Raw genomic sequence first — 19,478 nt, 5'->3', positions numbered from 1 at the left:
GCACCGATGCCCTCTCATTGCTTTGTGGAAGTGGGCCCTGCTTTTCCAGCAGCGACGGAAAGCAAGGGTGTGTGACGGGACTCATGGGTCAGGACGCCTCCAGGAACGAGACTTAGGAAGAACACTTGACTCGCTTTTCTCACGTGTATCCTCCTTTCTCCGCCGCTACGGTGGCCTTGGAAGAAGTGAGAACCGGCTTTGCTACAGGTGGACAGTGAGAAGTGCCGTTGTTGTTCATTCTTTCCCGTCTTATTCCAATCAGCAGGGGAAGGCAGAGGATTGTGCGCGTTGGTGGGGAGAAGCGGCGAGGGGAGGAGAGGACCAAAACGCAGTGGGTGAAGTGACCGTTCTGTGGCCCAGGGCAGCCCTCTGTGGATTCAGGGGGCTCTAGATAACCCAAGAATGAGATGCAGGCATCTCTGTGGGTGGGAGACTTGTTCATTTGTGTGGAGGGGGCGGTGACAAACCGTCTCGGTCAGCATCTGTAACAGGGAGAAAGCAGGTTTAGTTTCCTGCACAGGGTGAACCATGGTGCTGAGAGAAAAATCCTTGGGCAGATTGTTAAGACTTGCAATTTGGCTCCCCCCGGCTCCCCTCTAGAATCTGGAAGCTCCTTAGGGTCAGGCCCTTGTCTGTCTGCTTTCCCTCTCCTATGAAGTCCTAGTGCCTGGGCCTGCTTCAGGAAGTGCTTACTGCTTAAATGAATAAAACAAGCGAGTGGATGGGGTCCTCATGTATAAAGCACATTGATGGGCACTCACACCCACTGGGAAATCTACGACCCTGTACCCTGTGCGGCTTTGGAAGCCTGTCGGTGGCCCTGAGGTCAGGACTCTGAGCTTTGTGTCCTACATCAGTCCCTCAAGTGCCCAGAGAAGCTGTGTTGGGAGGAGACGTCTTGTTCCTTTCTTGTGATTGCCAGGTTTCCACATAATTTAAATAACATAATTGTAACTACCATTGTAATTTACATTGAGTCATATGTTTTTCAGATGCATACTTAGTGAGGCCTTTTTTACACATATGAGAGACAAGCAAAGCTGGTGGCTCTGAAAACTTTTTCCTCGGGTGTTTAAAGCAGTGAGAACTGGTTTCACGGGCATATGAACGAAAACAGTCAGCAGTATGAGTTGTTACATACCAAGACATTGTTCAATGCACTTTATAGGTGTTAACTCATTTCATTCTCGCAGACACACCAGGACGTAAGTCCGTTCCTTATATCCCCAATCTACAGAAAGGGGAGTTGAGGCCCAAAGACATTGCTTCAAGTTGCCCAGCCAGCAGGTGGCAGGACTGGGAGTCTAGCACTGACCCTCACACAGGACTTCTGGTGGGACTTGGAGAGGGGAGGCCTGTGCTTTCTAAAGAGCCTGTAACCCGGGGTGGGAATGGGAGGGGCGGGAAGGCCCCGGTGTCTGCTCTGGGCTCCTTTAGGGACAAAACGAGTCCTCGAGCCATGGGGCCTTGAGTGTTTGTCTTCACACGGGCAGTGAGCACGGAGCTGTCCTGCCCTCGCAGGCAGACCCGGCGAGTCCTGCAGGGGCTGGCGCACTGTCCTGGGAGCCTTCAGGACGCCCTGAAGGTGTTTGCTTAGGGACTGATTTACTCCGCCAGCACTATAATAAATGAGGAACACAGAGTCTGTATCTCATCGCAAGTTTAATCAGTCACGGATCTCACATGACAGGACAAGCACAAGGATTATGGAACCTCATGGCATGGCTTCAACACAAAGCTCTGGTTTTGTTTGATTCTTGTATAGGTTTACACATCTACCTCAATGGCTTAGCTCATAGTAGTCAACAGGTTTGGGCTCTGTGGATCAATTACGTCATTGTTCACAAGGGGACATGTGAAAGGAGAAAAGGATTGTCACACGATGCTAACCCTGTAAGACAGGTCATCTCCAGACAAATGCTCACGACACTGGCCGCGTGGTTTGCGTCAGGAGTCATTGTCCCCTGAGTGACCCCATGTGCTTGTGCCTCCCAGAGATGAGGGGTCAAAGCGTTCCCGACCCTCCCAGCAAACGCAGGCCATCTAGGTCATGTCAGACCATTGGAGCCAGTCAGCGGATGCTGAGTGGGATTAGTTGTTATAATAATATAATTACTGTTCTTTTTACGTATTTTTACAAATCATACATAGGACTCAAGAGCCAAATTTAGAAGCCATCATCACCTAAACATTGCATTGGTAAGGTTCATGATTAGGAAACCAGACATTTGGGTCTTCGGAGCCCTCTGCCCTCTGGACACTGTTAAAATTCTTCAACAGACTGGCTGAGCCAAACAGAACCATCCTGAACCGTGGCTCTAGACGGTCTCGGCTTCTGGGAGGAGAGGTCGAATTCCCAGCTCGGTGAACACTCCAGTGGAGCTGGGGCGCGTTCCTTCTGCCAAACAGAAACGGCACCAGGTTTTGAATCCTGCTCAGGATGGGGAAGAAATACATCAACTAGTGCGGCCTTTATTTGTTTGTTTTTCAATTACACTTGATATGCGGTGTTATATTAGTTTATATTAGTACTCAGAGACTTTAACGTGACAAAGCTGACAGAAGAACCATGAAGGAAGCAGGGAAAGTGTACAGATGGAGCCAAGAATCCTGTGTTCTAGGACCAGCTCTGCCACTGCCCAGCGGCGTGACACCAAGTCCCTCACTCAGTGCAGGGCTCGGTTTCTTCGTTCACTGAACTAGATTAGTCATGCTAGTTCTACCAGATGACCCCTTACCAGACAACCTTTTGGCATTAACATCCAATCAAGGTGGTTTAATTTCTCCTAGGCCAACATGTCATATGTGTATGTATAACATGTATACTGTGTGCACATATAGTATGCACACTCTACATACAACCACACACATAAATGAAATAAGTTGCATGAAACAATAATCGCCCTTGTTACCCCAGATGCATTATTTTTTTTATTTTGTAAGAAGATCTGTTCCGTGTGCACTAAACTACTTACTGACCCAACCTGACAATCACCACAGCTGGCGCAGTCCGAGCTGGGAAGGCCTGCGCCCAGTGGGTGCCGGTGACGGCAGAGCCCAGCGGTCACAACTGGTCACTGCAAGAACATAAACACTGTGTGCGCACCAGCCCACATGTTGGAGGGACATTCCCCAGTTGCGGTGACACGCTCTGACACAGTGAGTGAGAACCCCCGCTCAGTGCTCTCCACAGCAGAGCTTACCTGTTCCATGCTCTGTGTCAATAAGCCTTTGTTTTCAGCCCTAAATCAAAGGAAACCTGTTTTGATACATGCATTTTCTGTTTATAAACAACTCCGTTTACAGTTTCTGTAGTTTTTGCTAGAGGATTTTAAATGAGTCTTTGACTTTTTGAAATATTAACTTTTAAAAGCACTCTTAATAAATAGTATGAAAATTATGTTTCCTTCCACTTGCAAAACCTATTTTGAGGGAAGATACTGCAAGAAGACTGTAGTTCTCACATCCTTTATCCTGTCCTCAAGTCCTCAATGGCATGCCAGGGTGTTACTGGGATTTCCTGTGTCTCAGATGATACTCAAGGGTCTGGGGCGCTTCACTGATGTCCCATCACACGATAATCCAAGGATGAGAAAACTGGGTCTGCCTTGACTGGTGGGCTGAGTGCCGGCCCGCGACCTGAAAGGTCACTGGTTTGATTCCTTGTCAGGGCACAGGCCTGGGGTGCCGGCCAGGTCTCAGTCAGGTGGAGGGAGTGTGAGAGTCAGCTGACTCGTCACACTGATGTTTCTCTCCTTCTCTGTCGCCCTCCTTTGCCTCCTCTCTGAAAGTAAGTGAAATCTTAAAAAAGAAAAAGAAAACGGGGTCTGATTTGCCAAGCAGTGTTCCCTCTTTTCCTTTAATCATACACACTTTTGCATAAAAGCCACAACCACAAGGATTAGGGATATTTCCAATGGTTCAACCATTGGGAATATTTCATTTAGGTAAAAAAAATCTCAAAGAGGTTTAAGAGGTTAAATACAAAATAACTGCTTTTCAGGCAACACTTCTAAGTAGAAGATAATTATGGTCTGTGTGTATATTTTAAAAAATAGCATACAAGCTCCATATAGTAGTTTATAATATTTAATAAACTTAACAATACAAGGATTATACTCCCTCTGTCATACTTCGCCCCCAATACTCTTTATGCAGATTTATAAAAAACTCTAAACAATTCCAAAAGGGTTAAATGTTAGACTTGGTTTATGTCTGCTTATGTTCCATCAGACCTTTATCTAGCATAATCCCCACCCAGCGGCACCTACGTGCAAACACCGGGATCCCTTGGCTGCTCTGTGAGGTTGGTTGGCTGGGATGGGAACGAGGTCCAGCCATTCGCCTGTGTGTCTTCCATCTCTACCTTGAAACCTTCTCAACCGTATCCACTTGACTTATCTAAAATCATCACAATACTCATATTTAAATCACTGAAAATTAAGCCTCAGCAATAACACTTGGGGTTTGTGGACAAGACTCAGCTAACTGCATACATGAACTACTGTGGGTTCCATGGTTACAGTCTTGGCAACTCTACCCACCGCACCCCCCCCTTTCTTTTATTTTCAATAGGACGTAAGTTAACCTTTCCAGTACATACAATTTCTTCCACATATATGTTACATTGTTGAAAAGCAACTGGATTTTTTTTTAAGAAAAAAATCCTTTTCTCAAGATGTGTTCCATTAGTTTACTTCCCTATACTGAGGTGAGCACATCGTGGTCTTCCTGTTTTTTGTCACACCATCCATGCTGATCTGAATCAACCAGACCTTTAGAAGGTGCTGACAATGACATCTCCATCGAAGATGAAGCTGCTTAAAGCTTCAGCTCCCTGTTTGCTCTGTTTGCTGGGCTCCAAGACCCCGGCCTTTAGATATTCCCAGACCCCTGGAAACACTACGTAGTTGTTTGTGAGTATAAGTCTCGGAATGGTTTTGTATCCACAACAAAAATGAGGATGAGCAAAGCAGTGTGAATCTATCATTTTCTTTACTTACCATGGGACTTGGAACCAGTGGAGGAATAGAATTGTAAGTAATACCCCACTTGTGCATTTTGAAAGTACACCAGAATTAAAGAGTAAAAGGCTTTGCTGGAACAGGATCCATTCTTTTTCAATCTTTGCAATTAACTCTTTTCCTTGATATTAAAAGTGCTAACACTTAAACTCTGAGGGATATTGGTGGGAAGTATGATTAAGGATTCACATTATTTAACACCGAAAATATAAATCAAAATGACTACTCTTTATATCTTAGCCCGATGCCTTCAGGAAATCACTAGGGTATCAAAAATAACCCTGGTCCTCAAAATGGGCTTTATTTAAATACCATAAAGGCTAAACATCATGGTTCTACTACCAGCAAATCCTAAGAATATGGACAGAAATCACATTTCATAACTTCTCTCTGAAGATTTTAAAAACAGTACACGAGTAACTGATTCCCTTCTATTTTGGCTGCATTTTGAGTAATAGAACAAAATAATTTTTTTTAGAAAAACGGTCCTTTAAAAAAGCAAAGACAAGAGGAAAATTAATAGCCAGAGCCCAGCATACCTCCCACAAGCAGAAACAGGGCCGGGAGTTTGCTGGGGAACACGGAGCCCCACAGCCCCTTCGCCGCGGCCCCCAGGGTGCACCAGCCTTGGGGCCAGGCAGCAGGGCGCAGTGGCATGTGGACAGGCAGACAGTGTTGCTGGCTCCCACTTGTTCCTCAGGCCAAAGTCCGGGCAGAAGTCGGCCTGGTGGGGTTCCTGCCGTCCTGCCAACCCCTGGCACTCCGGGGACACGGCTGGGAAAACGCGGGCCAAATCCTGCCTGAGAAGTCACCTCCTCACACTCTCTTCCACGTCAGGGGGTTGGACTAAAGGAGACCCTTCTGTCGGATGTCGTGGTGTTTGTTCACTCGCCAAGGGAAAGTGAGAGAAAGAAAAAGCAAGCAACTTTTTAAACCTTACACAATTGAAAGGATTCTTCAAAGTAGTTGACCTGGGACTGACACCCAGCATCCCCAAGTGTCAGCTCAAGTTTCTTTCTTTTTTGTTTTCATTTACTGATGGTTTTCAGAAATTTAAATCAGTACGATTCTACCTACTTTGGGCCATCATATCATTGCTTTCTCAAAGGCAGAGTGGTCCAAAGCCCTTGTTGGACAAATACAGAATAATCTGGGCACCATCTGACGACAGTCCATACAACAGGCCTAGTCCACATACTCCATAGTGTGTGTGTGTATCTCCACAGTACAGACAAGTTTAAAGAGCAGATATTCTCAAAAACACGTCTCCATTGACCATTAAGGGTGTTGGTGGGAAAAGCTGCTATTAACGAGGTCCCTCCAGCCCCACTGTACGTGCACATGCTCAGGTGATGCACATGACCAGGTCTGTGTAGACGTTCAGAGACAAACACGGTCATCTCAGGGATGCGATCTCTCCTCTGACAATAAAGACAGTGCATTTCTAGGGGACACTTACACTATATTTATTGTACTGTTTAAAAAACAAAAGTGGAAATCACAATCTGACATAATTTCTTTCAAATGGATCAACTTCAACAATTTATCAAAGCTTCCTCAAATTTTTACACCACACCGGACTCAGACAGGTTTTTGTTTTAAGGTAAACCAGGTTTTCAGTTCCTCCCCGTGGAGAAGTTACTTTCAAGTCAGTGAAAGTTCTTGGCCCGTGATTAAAAGTCTTTGCCAATTAGTACTCAACAACTTCAATTCATTTTTTTCTGGTTCAAGATGAGTAGGAGCCTAATAAGGCTGTGATAAAAGGGCAAAAGGCACCGAGAGCCAAAAGCGGATTAATGAGCTCCTCCATTTATTTGTCTTCCTAACAGCTGAACTGTTACAACTATTGACACTCTTCAAAAGGTTCCGCTCTGAACCCTGTCCAGGCACTGCAGGCTCCAATGGACATCTTCAAATCCAGAGAATGGAGGGGCAAGAGCTTCCCCTGTGTGGTGCCAAAACCAACAAAGCCCCATGGATCAGGTAATGAAACTTCAGCTTTTCCCCCTTTGAGATTTATTTACTGGCAGCTGACAAGGGGCAAATGCAGCTCGAATTGTGCAGTCAAGGCCCTGTCAAGCTTTTAGAGGCACCCTTGTCTTGAAGCACCTTCATGACTGGCATTTCACTCAAAAGCCCTCGGCCCTGGTCCTTAACAGCTTATGACATCACAAAGGACACTCCAGACAGATGCCTACATGGCATCCTGCAGCATTTTAAAAGAGAATTAGTGGTTTTAATTATGGTCGTCGTATGAAAGGGAACCATGCAAGCTCCGCAGGAGACCTTTGATCAGACCCTTCTGCTAGTACAATGCCACGGAACTGTGACTGTTCCTGGTCAGGGGCCTTTTCTTGCTGAATGACTCACCAGTGATCTTTGAATGCAGACAAGCTTCTAGCCCTCCCTCTTCATTAGTGAGCATTTCTATACAGGGGCCTATATAGTGCTTGGAGTCTAGGAGCTATACAATTGGGGGGAAAAGAATCCCTACAGATTCGGGCCTCTACTTAGGAAGTGCTGAAGGACTCTGAGTGACTTTATTCATTAAAACAGGTTGCTATTAATTAACTGTCATAATAAAATAAAGAACTATTATTTGCATTTCTTACTATGTTCTCTTTAGTAATATGTATGAAAGATGCTTGTAACAGAAATTAATTTACTGAACCACCTCCCCATCTTCCCCCTCAAATCCCTGCCCCCCTCTTTTTTTTGCATTTTGGCAGCAGGAGCCTGCTAATTATTGGGCCCAGATTTATGAGCCCAAATAGAAGCAAAACACAAATATAAAATTAATTAAGGAATGACAAAATCCTTTTACTTGCCAATCAGTTTATGCAACTGAAAAACACAACAATGAATTTGCTTTATTTTTAGTGCTTTCAGAGAATTACCTAAGGCAATAAAAACCCAATATTTTTCAAAGTATCAACCAATTGGTGTTTAGCTTGAAGCATGAGATTATGTAACAACCACAGCTTTAAAAAAGGGGGTATTCTAACTTGCAGTATAACAAGATTCACTCTTCTTAAAAAAGTTCACTTTTAAGAAACAGAAAATGTCTTCAGTCTGATATTAATGTTTGAAGAATTTAACCTACAAAACTGACCCCAATAGGCAGGGCCCTTAGAAGATTTACAGTTGGTATTTTAAGTATATGAATAGAGTCCATTCTCTTTTAAAATTTTCAATCAAGCAAAATTACTAGGTGAAAGATTGTGAAAGTAGGAGGGACGTTCAAAAGATTCTCACTGAAATGCTAATTTGGGGACATGGGATAAACAGATTTTGCACAAATAGCACAACTCAGTCACTAAACCCCCCATGAAAAGCTACTGCTACACTGTGCTACTTCTATCGGGGAAGTGACTTAGTCTCCAACTTTTTAATACAGTTGCTTTTCTTGGAGAAAGAAGTTTTGGACCTTGAAATTTTAGAAGCAGGATGACAAGCAGTTTTCCATGTTTTGCTGCCTCAGACATTTTTCATATTTCTCAGACTTTGCAGTTCTTTTCTGAGGTGCTTCAGAGCGACTGAAATATCCGCCAGCTGCGGGTCACTCTGCACCTTGTGCGTGTAGAGACGTAAATGTCTGATGGTCTCAGACAGCAAGAGCTCGGGGTCCGAGCCTCGGTCCCGGAGGTGCAGCATCCGCTCGCAGGCAATGGCGTAGTTCTTGTGCCAGTTCGCTGGGTGTTCCTTCTGTGAATAGACGAGCTCCTTATACAGCTGGAAGGCAGCAAAAATGTTGGTATTTCATTAGTAGCCCTGGACTGTTCTTCAAAAATCAGGAAACACAGACAAACTAAGAACACAGGAAAAATAAAAACCCCAAGCAGCCTATAGTAAGAGTCTAATCGTTGCGAGGCCATGCAGAAAACGCGAGGACGCTCCTGTAATCATTGCAGTCGCAGGGGGCGAATGTGCTTCATCTGAAACTGCTTCTGGGGTTTTTCAGACGGTGCAGAGGGAACCTAGGACACACTGTGTCAGGACAAAATGCTCTTCCTCCAGAAAGATGTTCTGGGAAAGAGGATTTAGTTCTAATTCATGGAAAGCTATTTACTCAATAGGCAGAAGGTTGAAACTCTAAATTTAGCTGTTGGAGGGAAAAAATAGCTTTCTTTAGAAAATTGCATGGAAAAAGAACTTGAAGGAATGTAAATTTAGTCCCTTACTTTCACATGAATTTCTCCCTACATGAAAAACAGAGTAATAATGATAGTAACACTAAAACAACCCAAACAAACCCAGCACTGAAAAGGCTGGGCAAAATAGAATGTAAGAGAGATCCTTAAAGCGAGACATTAAAAATCTTCATAGTATCCTGTAATTACCATTTTGACAGTGAAAACTTTGCCCACAGAAATTAGGAATTTTGTTTCTCAGCATCAAAGACAGTACTAATTGGACAGACTTAGAACTTTTGATGCAGAATTTTCTGGTGGAAAACCATGAACATTTAACAAAAGTAGATGCACATCTGCAGAATGGGAGGTTACACATGTTGTCTGGGGGTTTCACACCTTCCCGGGGACTGCTGAGTTGGAGTCGGAGCCACGGGAACTTGAGTTTACCCACAGACTCCACGAGAGCACGGAACAGGCAAGGATGCCTTCCTGAGGGTCCCCGGACAAGGACTGGTGTGCTGCCCGGCACAGGGCAGGCACTCAGGAGCCGCTCCTGTTCTTCACCTCCCCACATTTTCAAAATCCTACTGAGGTTTTGGAGTTCAAAGCCTAGGCCAGCACCTCAATGAGCATTTCCGGAGAATGAGCTTAGTTATGACCCCCTGCTATGGTCTCCAGACATCAGAATAACCTGACACCCTTTTCTAGAACACTTTGCTACTGACACATCAACTTATTCTGGATGGTCAGATGGGCCATACCTTAAGAAGCCAGTCGTTTCTCCTCACATAGAATGATATTCCCTCCTGTGTGTGTGTGTGTGTTACCGTTGACAATAGTCTTGGGGGACTGTATTCTCTTTATTGGAGAGATCTTTAGTTCCTCAAATGTATTCCTAAAGATTACAGGGATTCTCTGTGCTCCCCCACTACACCTGAACTTAATGTCCCCCGAGCTTAATATTCTATGTAAGCTACTGAATAGAATAATGTAAATAATGACAAAAATGTATTTTACACTCAACAATGTTTTTGAACAACCAGTACTGGAGGATGGATTTGCGTCAATCCATCAAGTATGTGGCCTCATTTGTCTTTCAAACAGTATCACCACCCGGCTGGAGACATACGCTAAGGAGAGATACCTACGGACTGCTGCAGACTCCTGTTCTCTGAAAAGAGGAAAGATTATAGGCCCAACAGGACAATAAAGCTACCAATCAGCTTCAGCAGGGGCCTAACATCTGACTGTGAAGCAGACTACTGATGAGAATATGAAACATTAGTAAGTCTCAGATTTCTCCCAACTTAACACTACCTGTATTTCACTGAATCACAAGGTCCTATAGATGAACAGGATATGCTATCACCAGGATATGAGAGAAAATCTATAAAGTTTAAAGCCCACTTTTTTAAAAAAGAAAACATTGAGGGCTGGAAAGGGTAATTCACTTACAGTTGACAATTAGTGGTGGAGTGAGCCTTGAACCTGGACCTCCGACCACCATCCAAAATTCCAGCATGCTGCCTCCTATAATCTGTCCCTTGCTGTCCTTACGTGGGCAGGCACCCCAAGGGTTGGCCCTTTGTCCCTGTGGCTCCCTCCTTACGGAATGCCCTCTCTCCCCCACTCTCACTACTCTCTGACTTTCTCCTCCTGATCTTCGAGATGGAAGTCCCGTGGCATCTCTGCTGGAAGCCTTCCAGCCCTTCCTCACCACTGTCCCCCACAGTACCTCTGCAAATGTCTCATATCACTCACAAGAATGAACTTAACTAAGGACTTCATCTTCTGGCTCCCTCTCTAGCTTGCCACCTCCTTGAGCGCAGGGACAATGCTTGATCATCCCCACCACAGTACTTGGTACAGACTGGCTGCTCAATAAATGGTCTGCGAGTGGTGACTACATGAATAAACAGTGAACCAGTTATCACAAAAGTCACAAGTAAAATTAGTCATACTGACTGGACACCCTGCTATTTTGACTTAGCACCAAACAAATGCCCTGGCTGAGTAGGCCCACAGCATCCCCGAGACCGCAGAAATGCCTCGGTTGCTCATATATATACAGCTCCTGGGCTCTGTTCTCATTGGCCTGTGCCAGGAGATCCGTTTCCTGTACAGCAGGCTCCAAGACTATCTCTGAAGGTGTCTGAAGAGCCCGATGCTATGAACCACAGAAAAGTGGGGACTTGTTAAAACAGTTTGAGAACAAACCTCTGTTCCGTACTCCCCCATCAGAATGAACCGACTGCGCACGAGCCTTAGTGCGGCTGTGTCTTAAGGACCATGACTTTTGCAATAGAGGGCAACCTGTCAGAACTTCCTTTTAAAATAAAGCCATTATATTAGTTTCCCATTACTGTTGTGACATATCACCACAAACATAGTGGCATAAAACAATGTACATGTATTTTTATACTTCTGGAGGTGAAAAGCCACAAAATCGAGGGTTTTGTAACACTGGCAGGGCTGCGTTCCTTCTGAAGGCTCTAGAAGCGGCGTCTCTGCCCTCCCCAGCTTCCAGGGGCTGCGTGTGCTCCCTAACCCGTGGTCCCCTCCCCCGTCTTCCAGGCCACATGCGCAGCATCTTCAAATCATTCTCTCTGACCTCTGCCGGCACCGGCCCATCTCCTTCTCTGACTCTGGCCCTCCTCCTTTATAAGGACCCTGGGATTACATGGGCCCGCCAGCATATGACACAGGATAGTCTCCCCACCGTAAGACCCTTAATCACATCTGCAAAGCCCCCCTGCCATGCCAGGTCATATATTTACAGGTTCTGGGGGTCAGGACATGGACATCTTTAGGGGACTGTTATTTGACCAACTATAGCCATCTACTTTAGACTCTACTTGTGATTCGTACAAGTATCTTCCCACTTACACCACTTTATAACGCCAAACACAGCTGGAAACAAGTCAAAGCTCTCCACCAAGCACCCGGACTCTCCCACCCAATACACATATATGGGAAGGACAACATACATCATGAGCATGAGTGTAGAGCTGAGTTTTCACATTCGTAGGCACGTTCGCAGTCTCTGCCAGGTTAAAGATGAAGAATGGTGTTTTCATCCTGGAAGGGGGGACTTCATCAAAATCATGTTGTCGATTTCAAATTCAAAGTTAAATCTGCCAGACTTCCCCTTTGATAAGGAACATACAAAACCCTTTACTGCATTATTTTCGCTTCTCTCATATTCATAGATGTTTTCTCTGGATCAAGAGCGTCCCCTTCTTCCCCTACTGCCAAGACACTGCTTTCACACTGACTGCCAAATGTTTTAGAAAAAAGCTTATGTTCATCATCACTATTACACATGGTTTTCCCTCCAGATGTGTGTTATTGTTATGTGTGTCTGGGAACTGGGAGATCTGCCGAGTTCGTCAGCGTGTCCCTGGCGGTGCCCATTGCGGCGGCTCACGCCATGAGGGATCAGCTCCTCAGTGGCGGCTGCACTCTGACCACGTGAACGCAGCCAAATTGTACTCAGCACACCAATTACACCAATACCTTCCCAAATGGCAACCTGCTTTCCTCTCTATGTAATTGCTCCCCCAGCCTTCCTGCGATCAATCGCAGTGAAGAACTGTGCGAACATATGGTACATCTTTGTTCAGGTCTTCAAAGCAAGTTTTCGTCTCTATAACTAGGCTGATAACTTGAGATATGCCATTTCTGACATTTTCAAAGACACTGCTGCATAAACTATAGTATGCTTGTTTTTATAATTGTTATTATTGGAGCTATATTTCTTGACAATTTTTTTAAAAAAATGTTTTTATACTTATGAGTAAACCTTTACATGCCGTAAGTCAAGCCTCAATGCAATGCACTGTCCCTGGCCCAGAGTGGGCTTCCTTTCATTGCTGCAGGAAGTCTGTCTTACGTACCTGGTACCCTTCATGACCTGTATCATTCGGTACTTTAAATATTTTAAAATGACAGAAACCTAGAGAGTCAAGAGTATCTCCATGAAGTGTTCATACAGTAATGGCAGAAAAGTACAGCATCTAGCACATTAATACTCAAGTCTCCTTTAACATGTCTGATCGCTCCGTTAGTCTGTGAGCAGATCAAGGGAAGGAAGGTGGTCATGTTCATTTGTGTAGTTTCCATGCCTGGCACGATGCCTGGCCTCAAGGAAGTACTCAGTAAGTGCTAAAGCAATCAACTTGCGCATTGCACAGGGACACAGGGAAATTACCGACTTCCCCTCAATTATGCTCACTTTGGTTTGGTTGAGGCAAGAGGGGACAGATGAGTTATGAGTGTTCCAGAGTCAGACTCTATCCCTGTAGCTATGTGGCCCTGGACAAGTGACCTCTCTGCCTCCAGTGCAGTTTTCAGCAGAGCAGAGGTAACACTAACTTCTTGATGGGTTGTTGTGGGGATAAAATGGGACTATTCATTACAGTGATTAGTACACTGCCTCAAACAAAACGACTGCCCGTCAGTGTTTCTTATTATCACCAACCACCCCTACTCCCTAAATGGAAAGTGCCATAGGCTATTTCTCTGCCCTGTTAGAAACAGATGGAAAACATGAAACTGTAGATTAGTCACCTTGCTTGCCACATCTCCTCATTGGCCACAGATTCCCAAGAAGATGGATCAAACCTGTAGTTATAAGAAAACAGTAACTTTTTTCTGCCAGCTACATTTATTGCTACAGATATGTAATCTTTGTGTTATAATCTTACAAGGCAAATGAAATAGACTGGATCTTGAAGTACTGATAGAGATTGAAATAAAAACTTTGCTAGACAAGTTGGATTATTAGTAATCTGAGGTTTTGGTAAATGTATTCCTAATCTGCATAATGAGCCCCAGTGCCTCATGGGAGCAAACAAAGAACTGGTGAGAAGAGGCTGGAGGCAGCTGGGAAGCCAGCTGTTCTAAGAACGATCAGGCAGGCAAAGGGGCGAGGCTGAGACCTCCAGTGCTGTACGGACACAGCTAAGGGCCAGCGAGCCGAGAGGCAAGGGGAGGGGCCTGAACAGAGGGGCTGCTGGCCTTGCTAAGTCACTGCTGGAGCCAGATGCTCCTCAAAGGACACTGGCTAAAGCACTAATTTTTTTCCTTCTCATCATTAAAATATCTCTTATGCATCTATTCTGCCTGAACAAATATAACGAGCTACGTTGTGTGCTCGCACTGCCATCAGCTCTTTACAGAACAGGCTGTTTCGCGCCTCCGACGAGGGTCTCAGGGTGCCCTGCGCAGACCTGCCCTCCGCCCCTGGCTGCTGCCTCACAGCGATGGGTCCATTTGCTCAACTGCATTAACCCTTCATAGCCATTTTCCGTGTGATCGTGTCTGTTGTCCCTGAATTATAAGCAATAATTATCTAATCTTTAAGTAATTCACATTTTTAAACATCGGCAGTGGAGGCACCTTCCTTTAGACGAAACTCATTTTCCGTGTGAGAGAAAGACCCTTCAAGCAAGAAGACTAATCATGCCCAAAACAACACAACCAGGCTGATGATAAACTATTGTGAAGACAAAGTTCCTCAAGTCCCAGTCTTCCTCATAGAGAAGTCACCTACCCCTCCAAGGAAAGAAAAATGTGGCAAGTATATGACGTGGAGATTACCACAGGCAACAGAGTGACTTGTGAGGCTCTGCTGCCGCCAGTGAGTCTCTCCCACCTCAAGGGCACAAGACAGGCTGGCGGACGCCATGCACTACAGGACCGGGAAGTGAGAGTCCCGTGGGTCCAACTATGCGTCCGCTCAACCACAGCCCCCTGCCCCGCCCATCGCCCACTGTTCTTCAAACACGAGGACAGGAAATGCATGTTCTCTTCCTCTGTTGTGATGCTCTGTGGGCAGCAAATGAAAATATTAATTAAAAAATCCCCAAACTGTAAAGGCATCTCAAAATTTAGTGTTTTTTAGGCACACAAATTATTATATTCTGGTGAAAAATATAATTGTTATTCATACCGTCCATATTCTTCAGTCCAGTTATAGATATTTCTTGTAAGTTTAATCCATTCCTCAGGGTTGAATACAATCTCCGAAGAAACTAATTTGTCACAAGAACCCCACGGCCAAAGAGAATAGCTCTTTTTCCAGGTTGGGTCACCTTCATGAATTCCTATGCAAACAAATGTTTCTTTCCTATTGAAAACAGGAAAAAAAAGATGTTACTTTCACCTTAAAGTTCTAAATGTTAAATAAATATAACTCATGAAGGTCACTTTTGACTCTTTAAACCTATTCACCAATAAGCCATTTGCAAACATTTTGGTTTATTTAAATCTTTCCTGAATAGACTGTTTGAAATTAGTGTGAAAAAGCTGTTTGGGGGGCTGGGCAGAAGCAAACAGACGTAAATGATAAAACCTATTGTTTGTAACACTATAAGATCACCTGTGGGACAGTAACATTCGTACCATCAGAATCCCAAAACAAGAGAAAAACTGTAGAGCAGGAAAAATGTTATTTTTGGAAAAGACACGCCTTACAGATTCAAGAAACTCAGTGAACCCCAAACAAGTTAAACTCAAAAGAAATCCATGCCCATACACACCGTAATCCAACTCTTATAATCTAAAGACAAATGATCTTGAAAGCAGCCAGAGAAAACCCACACATTTTATACACAGAAACAATGATTTGAATGACTCTGAATTTCTCAACAAAAACTATGCAGGTCAAAAGTATGTAGAATAACATTTTTAAAGTGCTGGAGGAAGAGAAAAGAATTATCAACCCATTATTCCATATCTAGGAATATCCACCAAAAATGAGGGTGAAATACATTTTCAGATAAAGGAAAACTAAGAAAATTCACTGCCAATAGTCTTGCTCTAGAAGAAACACTACGGGAGTATTGGATGGAAGGGAAATGATACAAGAGGGAAACTCGGAATATCAGGACTGAAGGGAGAGCAACAGATCTGGTAAATATCTGGATTAATATTTTAGATTATTTTTTATCTCAAATTTTATGAATACATGCATGACAGCTGAAAATAAATATGATCATGTCTGATATGATACACATGACAACACAATCAAAGGGGGCGGTTAAAGAGACACAGGGCAGTGGGTTCTCTGCATCCCACCCGAAGCACTAAAACATTAGCCCCAAACAGGCTGTGAAAAGCTAAGTATGTGCACTGTAATCCCAAGAGCAAGCACTAAAATAATTTACCAAGAAACATAATAACAATCCCAATAAATAATTTAAAATGGAATACTAAAAAAAAATCAAATTATCTAAAAGAAGGCAGGAAAGAGGAAACAGTGGAATGAAAAATAGAGAGTACAAACAAAAAGCAAAAAATAAATGAGAGACACATCTGAACATCTGAACAAATTAATATTCACGTTAAATGTAAATGGTCTAAGTACACCAATAAAAAGTAGACGGTGTCAGAATGGATAATAAAACCAGCCCCCAAGTGTATGATATCTCTAAGAAATCCACTTTAAATAGGACCTGGGCAGTTAAAAGAAAGGGGCCAAAGAAAGACACAAGATGAAAACACTAATCAAATTGAAAGCAACTGAAAACCCCAGAGGGATTTAAAAAATAAATAAATACAGAGAAAGGCACAAAAGCAATTCAATGAGGAAAAGATAATGCCTTCAACAAATAATATTAGGACAATTTGATATTCATATGCAAAAAAAGTCCCTTGTCCTAACCCCTGTCCCATTACAAAAATTAATTCAAAATGACTCATTGGTCTGAAATCTAAAACGCAAAACTATAAAACTCATAGAAGAAAACATGAGCAAATCTTTGTAACCTGGCATTAGGCAAAGAATATCTAAGATATGATAACAAAAAGTATGATTCATATGAGAAAAAATGATAACTGGATTTCATATAAATAAAAAAATCTTTTACCTTCAGAAAACATTTTGAAAATAACATGGCAAGCTATAAACTGGAAGGAAATATTTATAAGTAATATATTGGTCAATGGATTTGTATTTAGAATATTTAAAGAACTCTTAAAGCTCAATGGTAAAAACTAAACAATCTGATAATCCCACTCTCAGGTGTGAAAACATATTCATGCAAACCTATACATAAATGTTTACAGCAGCTCTGTTCACAAATGGCCCAAACTGGGAACAACCCACATGTCCTTAAGAGATGAAGGATAAATAAATGCTAGTGCAGCCACACGATGGAATACTGCTCAACAGTGAAAAGGGACGAACTGTGGTACACACACAGACTCAGATGGACCTTGAGGCACTATGCTAAGTGAAACATGCCACTTGTCAAAAGGTCACCGTATTTTTCAGACCATAAGATGCACCTAGGTTTTAGAGGAGGGAAATACGAAAAAAATTTTGAAGGAAAAAATGTAAAATTTGATAACATAAATAACATAATATTTCACCGATGTAAATGTAAATAGAACTCAATAGCAGCATTAACAACCATTGTTCCTCCCAAATTTGGGGGAAAGAAAAAATCCATCTTCTAGTCTGAAAAATACAATATATGAGTACATTTATGTGACATTCTGGCAAAAGGTGAAACCATAGCAACAGAAACAGACCAGTGGTTGCACGGGTCTGGGCTTCAGGCTCAGTGTGACTGCACAGGAACAGCATTTGGGGGTATTCAGGGGGTCATGGATCTGTTCTGCATCCTGACTGTTGCCAGGGTTACACAAGTGTATACACATGTTAAAATTCATAGACCCATACACCAAAAAAAGAATAAACTTTTGCACATTAAAAAACCAAATAATAGCCCTGGCTGGCGTAGCTCAGTGGATTGAGCGCGGGCCTGCGAACCAGACGATTGCGGTTCGATTCCCAGTCAGGGCACATGCCTGGGTTGCAGGCTGGTTCCTTGCAGGCTAACTACCAGCAGGGGACGCACAAAAGGCAACCATACATTGATGTTTCTCTCCCTCTCTCCTTCCCCTCTAAAGATAAATAAAAAAAAAACAAACAAAAAACAAAACCAAATAATAGGTGTTCAAAAATATTAACTTTCTTCTTTTAAAAAAGTACCAATTCAGAGAGCTTTCATTCAATGCCAATAGTCCAATGCTTCAGGGGGAAAAAATCTGTATTAGGTGCCTTTCAGTTGTTCATGTGTTCTGACTTAAATTTTTACTTCTGAGAATTTACCTTAATAATTCAAATTTCCACCTCTTCCACAAGAAAACTATAAGGCATTTGTTGTAGCCCATAATCTTACAATGGATAAAATTAAGATATCATATTAACTACTTACAAATAATTCAATTCACATATGATTAAGTTATAGTACATGTACCCACTAAAAACATTTTAAAGGATTTGTAAAAAGGTTAAGAAAATAGTTTTGTAATATTCAATGCAAAAATAGGATTCTTCCATATTGTGATTTCAACTTTGTAAAAAATATGCATTTTTGATATACTGGTTATTTATGAGTGATAGGATCATACTTTTTCTAGTTAAAAAATAATTAATTACTCTATAATAAATACATACTACATTTTAAACTAAAGACTTTATTTTAAAAACTGATACCATCCTCTTCACACTGGTCAGAATGGCCATCATTAATAAATTAACAAACAAGTACCAATGAGGTTGTGGAGAAAAGGGGACCCTAGTGCACTGTTGGTGGGAATGCTGACTGGTGCAGCCCCTGTGGAAAACAGTATGGAATTTCCTCAAAAAATTAAAAATGCAACTGCCTTTTGACCTGGCAATTCCACTGCTGGGATTATATCCTAAGAATCCTGAAACACCAATTCAAAAGAACCTATGAACCAGTGTTGATAGCAGTGACTACAACAGCTAGAAACAGCCTAAGTGCCCATCAGTAAATGAATGGATCAAAAAACTGTGGTGCATTTACACAACGGAGTACTATGCAGCAGAAAGCAAGAAGGAACACTTTCCCTTCCCAGCAGCACGCGTGGAACTGGAGAGCATTATGCTAAGTGAAATAAGCCAGGTGGTGAAAGACAAATACCATATGATCTCACCTTTGACTGGAACCTAATCAACAAAACAAATAAGCGAGCAAAACAGAATTGAAGACATGGAAACAAAGAACAAACTGCAGTAACTAAAAGGAAGAAGAGGGGGATAACAGGGCAAAGAAGAGGAAAGGTCAAGTCAAGGAACATGTATAAAGGACCCCTGGACAAAGACAATGTGGGTGGAGAATTGAATGTGGGAGGTTAGGGGTGGGTAGGGCAGGGGAGAGCAATGGGGGGAAAGTGAGGACAACTGTAACTGAACAACAACAAAATTTTTTTTCATGTTTTTTTTAAAAGATTTTATTTATTTGTCTTTAGAGAGGAAGGAAAGGAGAGAAGGAGAGAAATATCA

The 19,478-nt window shown here is 42.9% G+C and overlaps 1 protein-coding gene across 4 annotated transcripts in view; it reads right to left on the bottom strand.

Moving 5' to 3' along the window:
• Positions 1–6,628: 6,628 nt before the first annotated feature.
• Positions 6,629–19,478, bottom strand: part of TMEM260 (transmembrane protein 260) — a 60,218-nt gene continuing 47,368 nt past the window's right edge. For 2 of the 4 annotated variants that reach the window (XM_037054368.1, XM_037054370.1), the window contains 4 exons: positions 15,111–15,287; positions 13,727–13,780; positions 12,145–12,235; positions 6,629–8,756 (listed from right to left, as the gene is read on the bottom strand). In XM_037054368.1, the coding sequence (XP_036910263.1) occupies positions 8,502–8,756; positions 12,145–12,235; positions 13,727–13,780; positions 15,111–15,287 (577 nt within the window). In that variant the 3' untranslated portion in view covers positions 6,629–8,501. Of the gene's footprint in view, positions 8,757–10,574; positions 11,325–12,144; positions 12,236–13,726; positions 13,781–14,813; positions 14,987–15,110; positions 15,288–19,478 lie in introns of those variants that run through there. The other 2 variants (XM_037054369.1, XM_037054371.1) reach the window with 2 other exon arrangements.

Source organism: Sturnira hondurensis, unplaced genomic scaffold (genome assembly GCF_014824575.4).
Source record: "Sturnira hondurensis isolate 20B ecotype Veracruz unplaced genomic scaffold, ASM1482457v3 Scaffold0008196, whole genome shotgun sequence".
NCBI classification, from domain to species: Eukaryota; Metazoa; Chordata; class Mammalia; order Chiroptera; family Phyllostomidae; genus Sturnira; species Sturnira hondurensis.
This window is presented reverse-complemented; position numbering and strand designations above follow the sequence as displayed.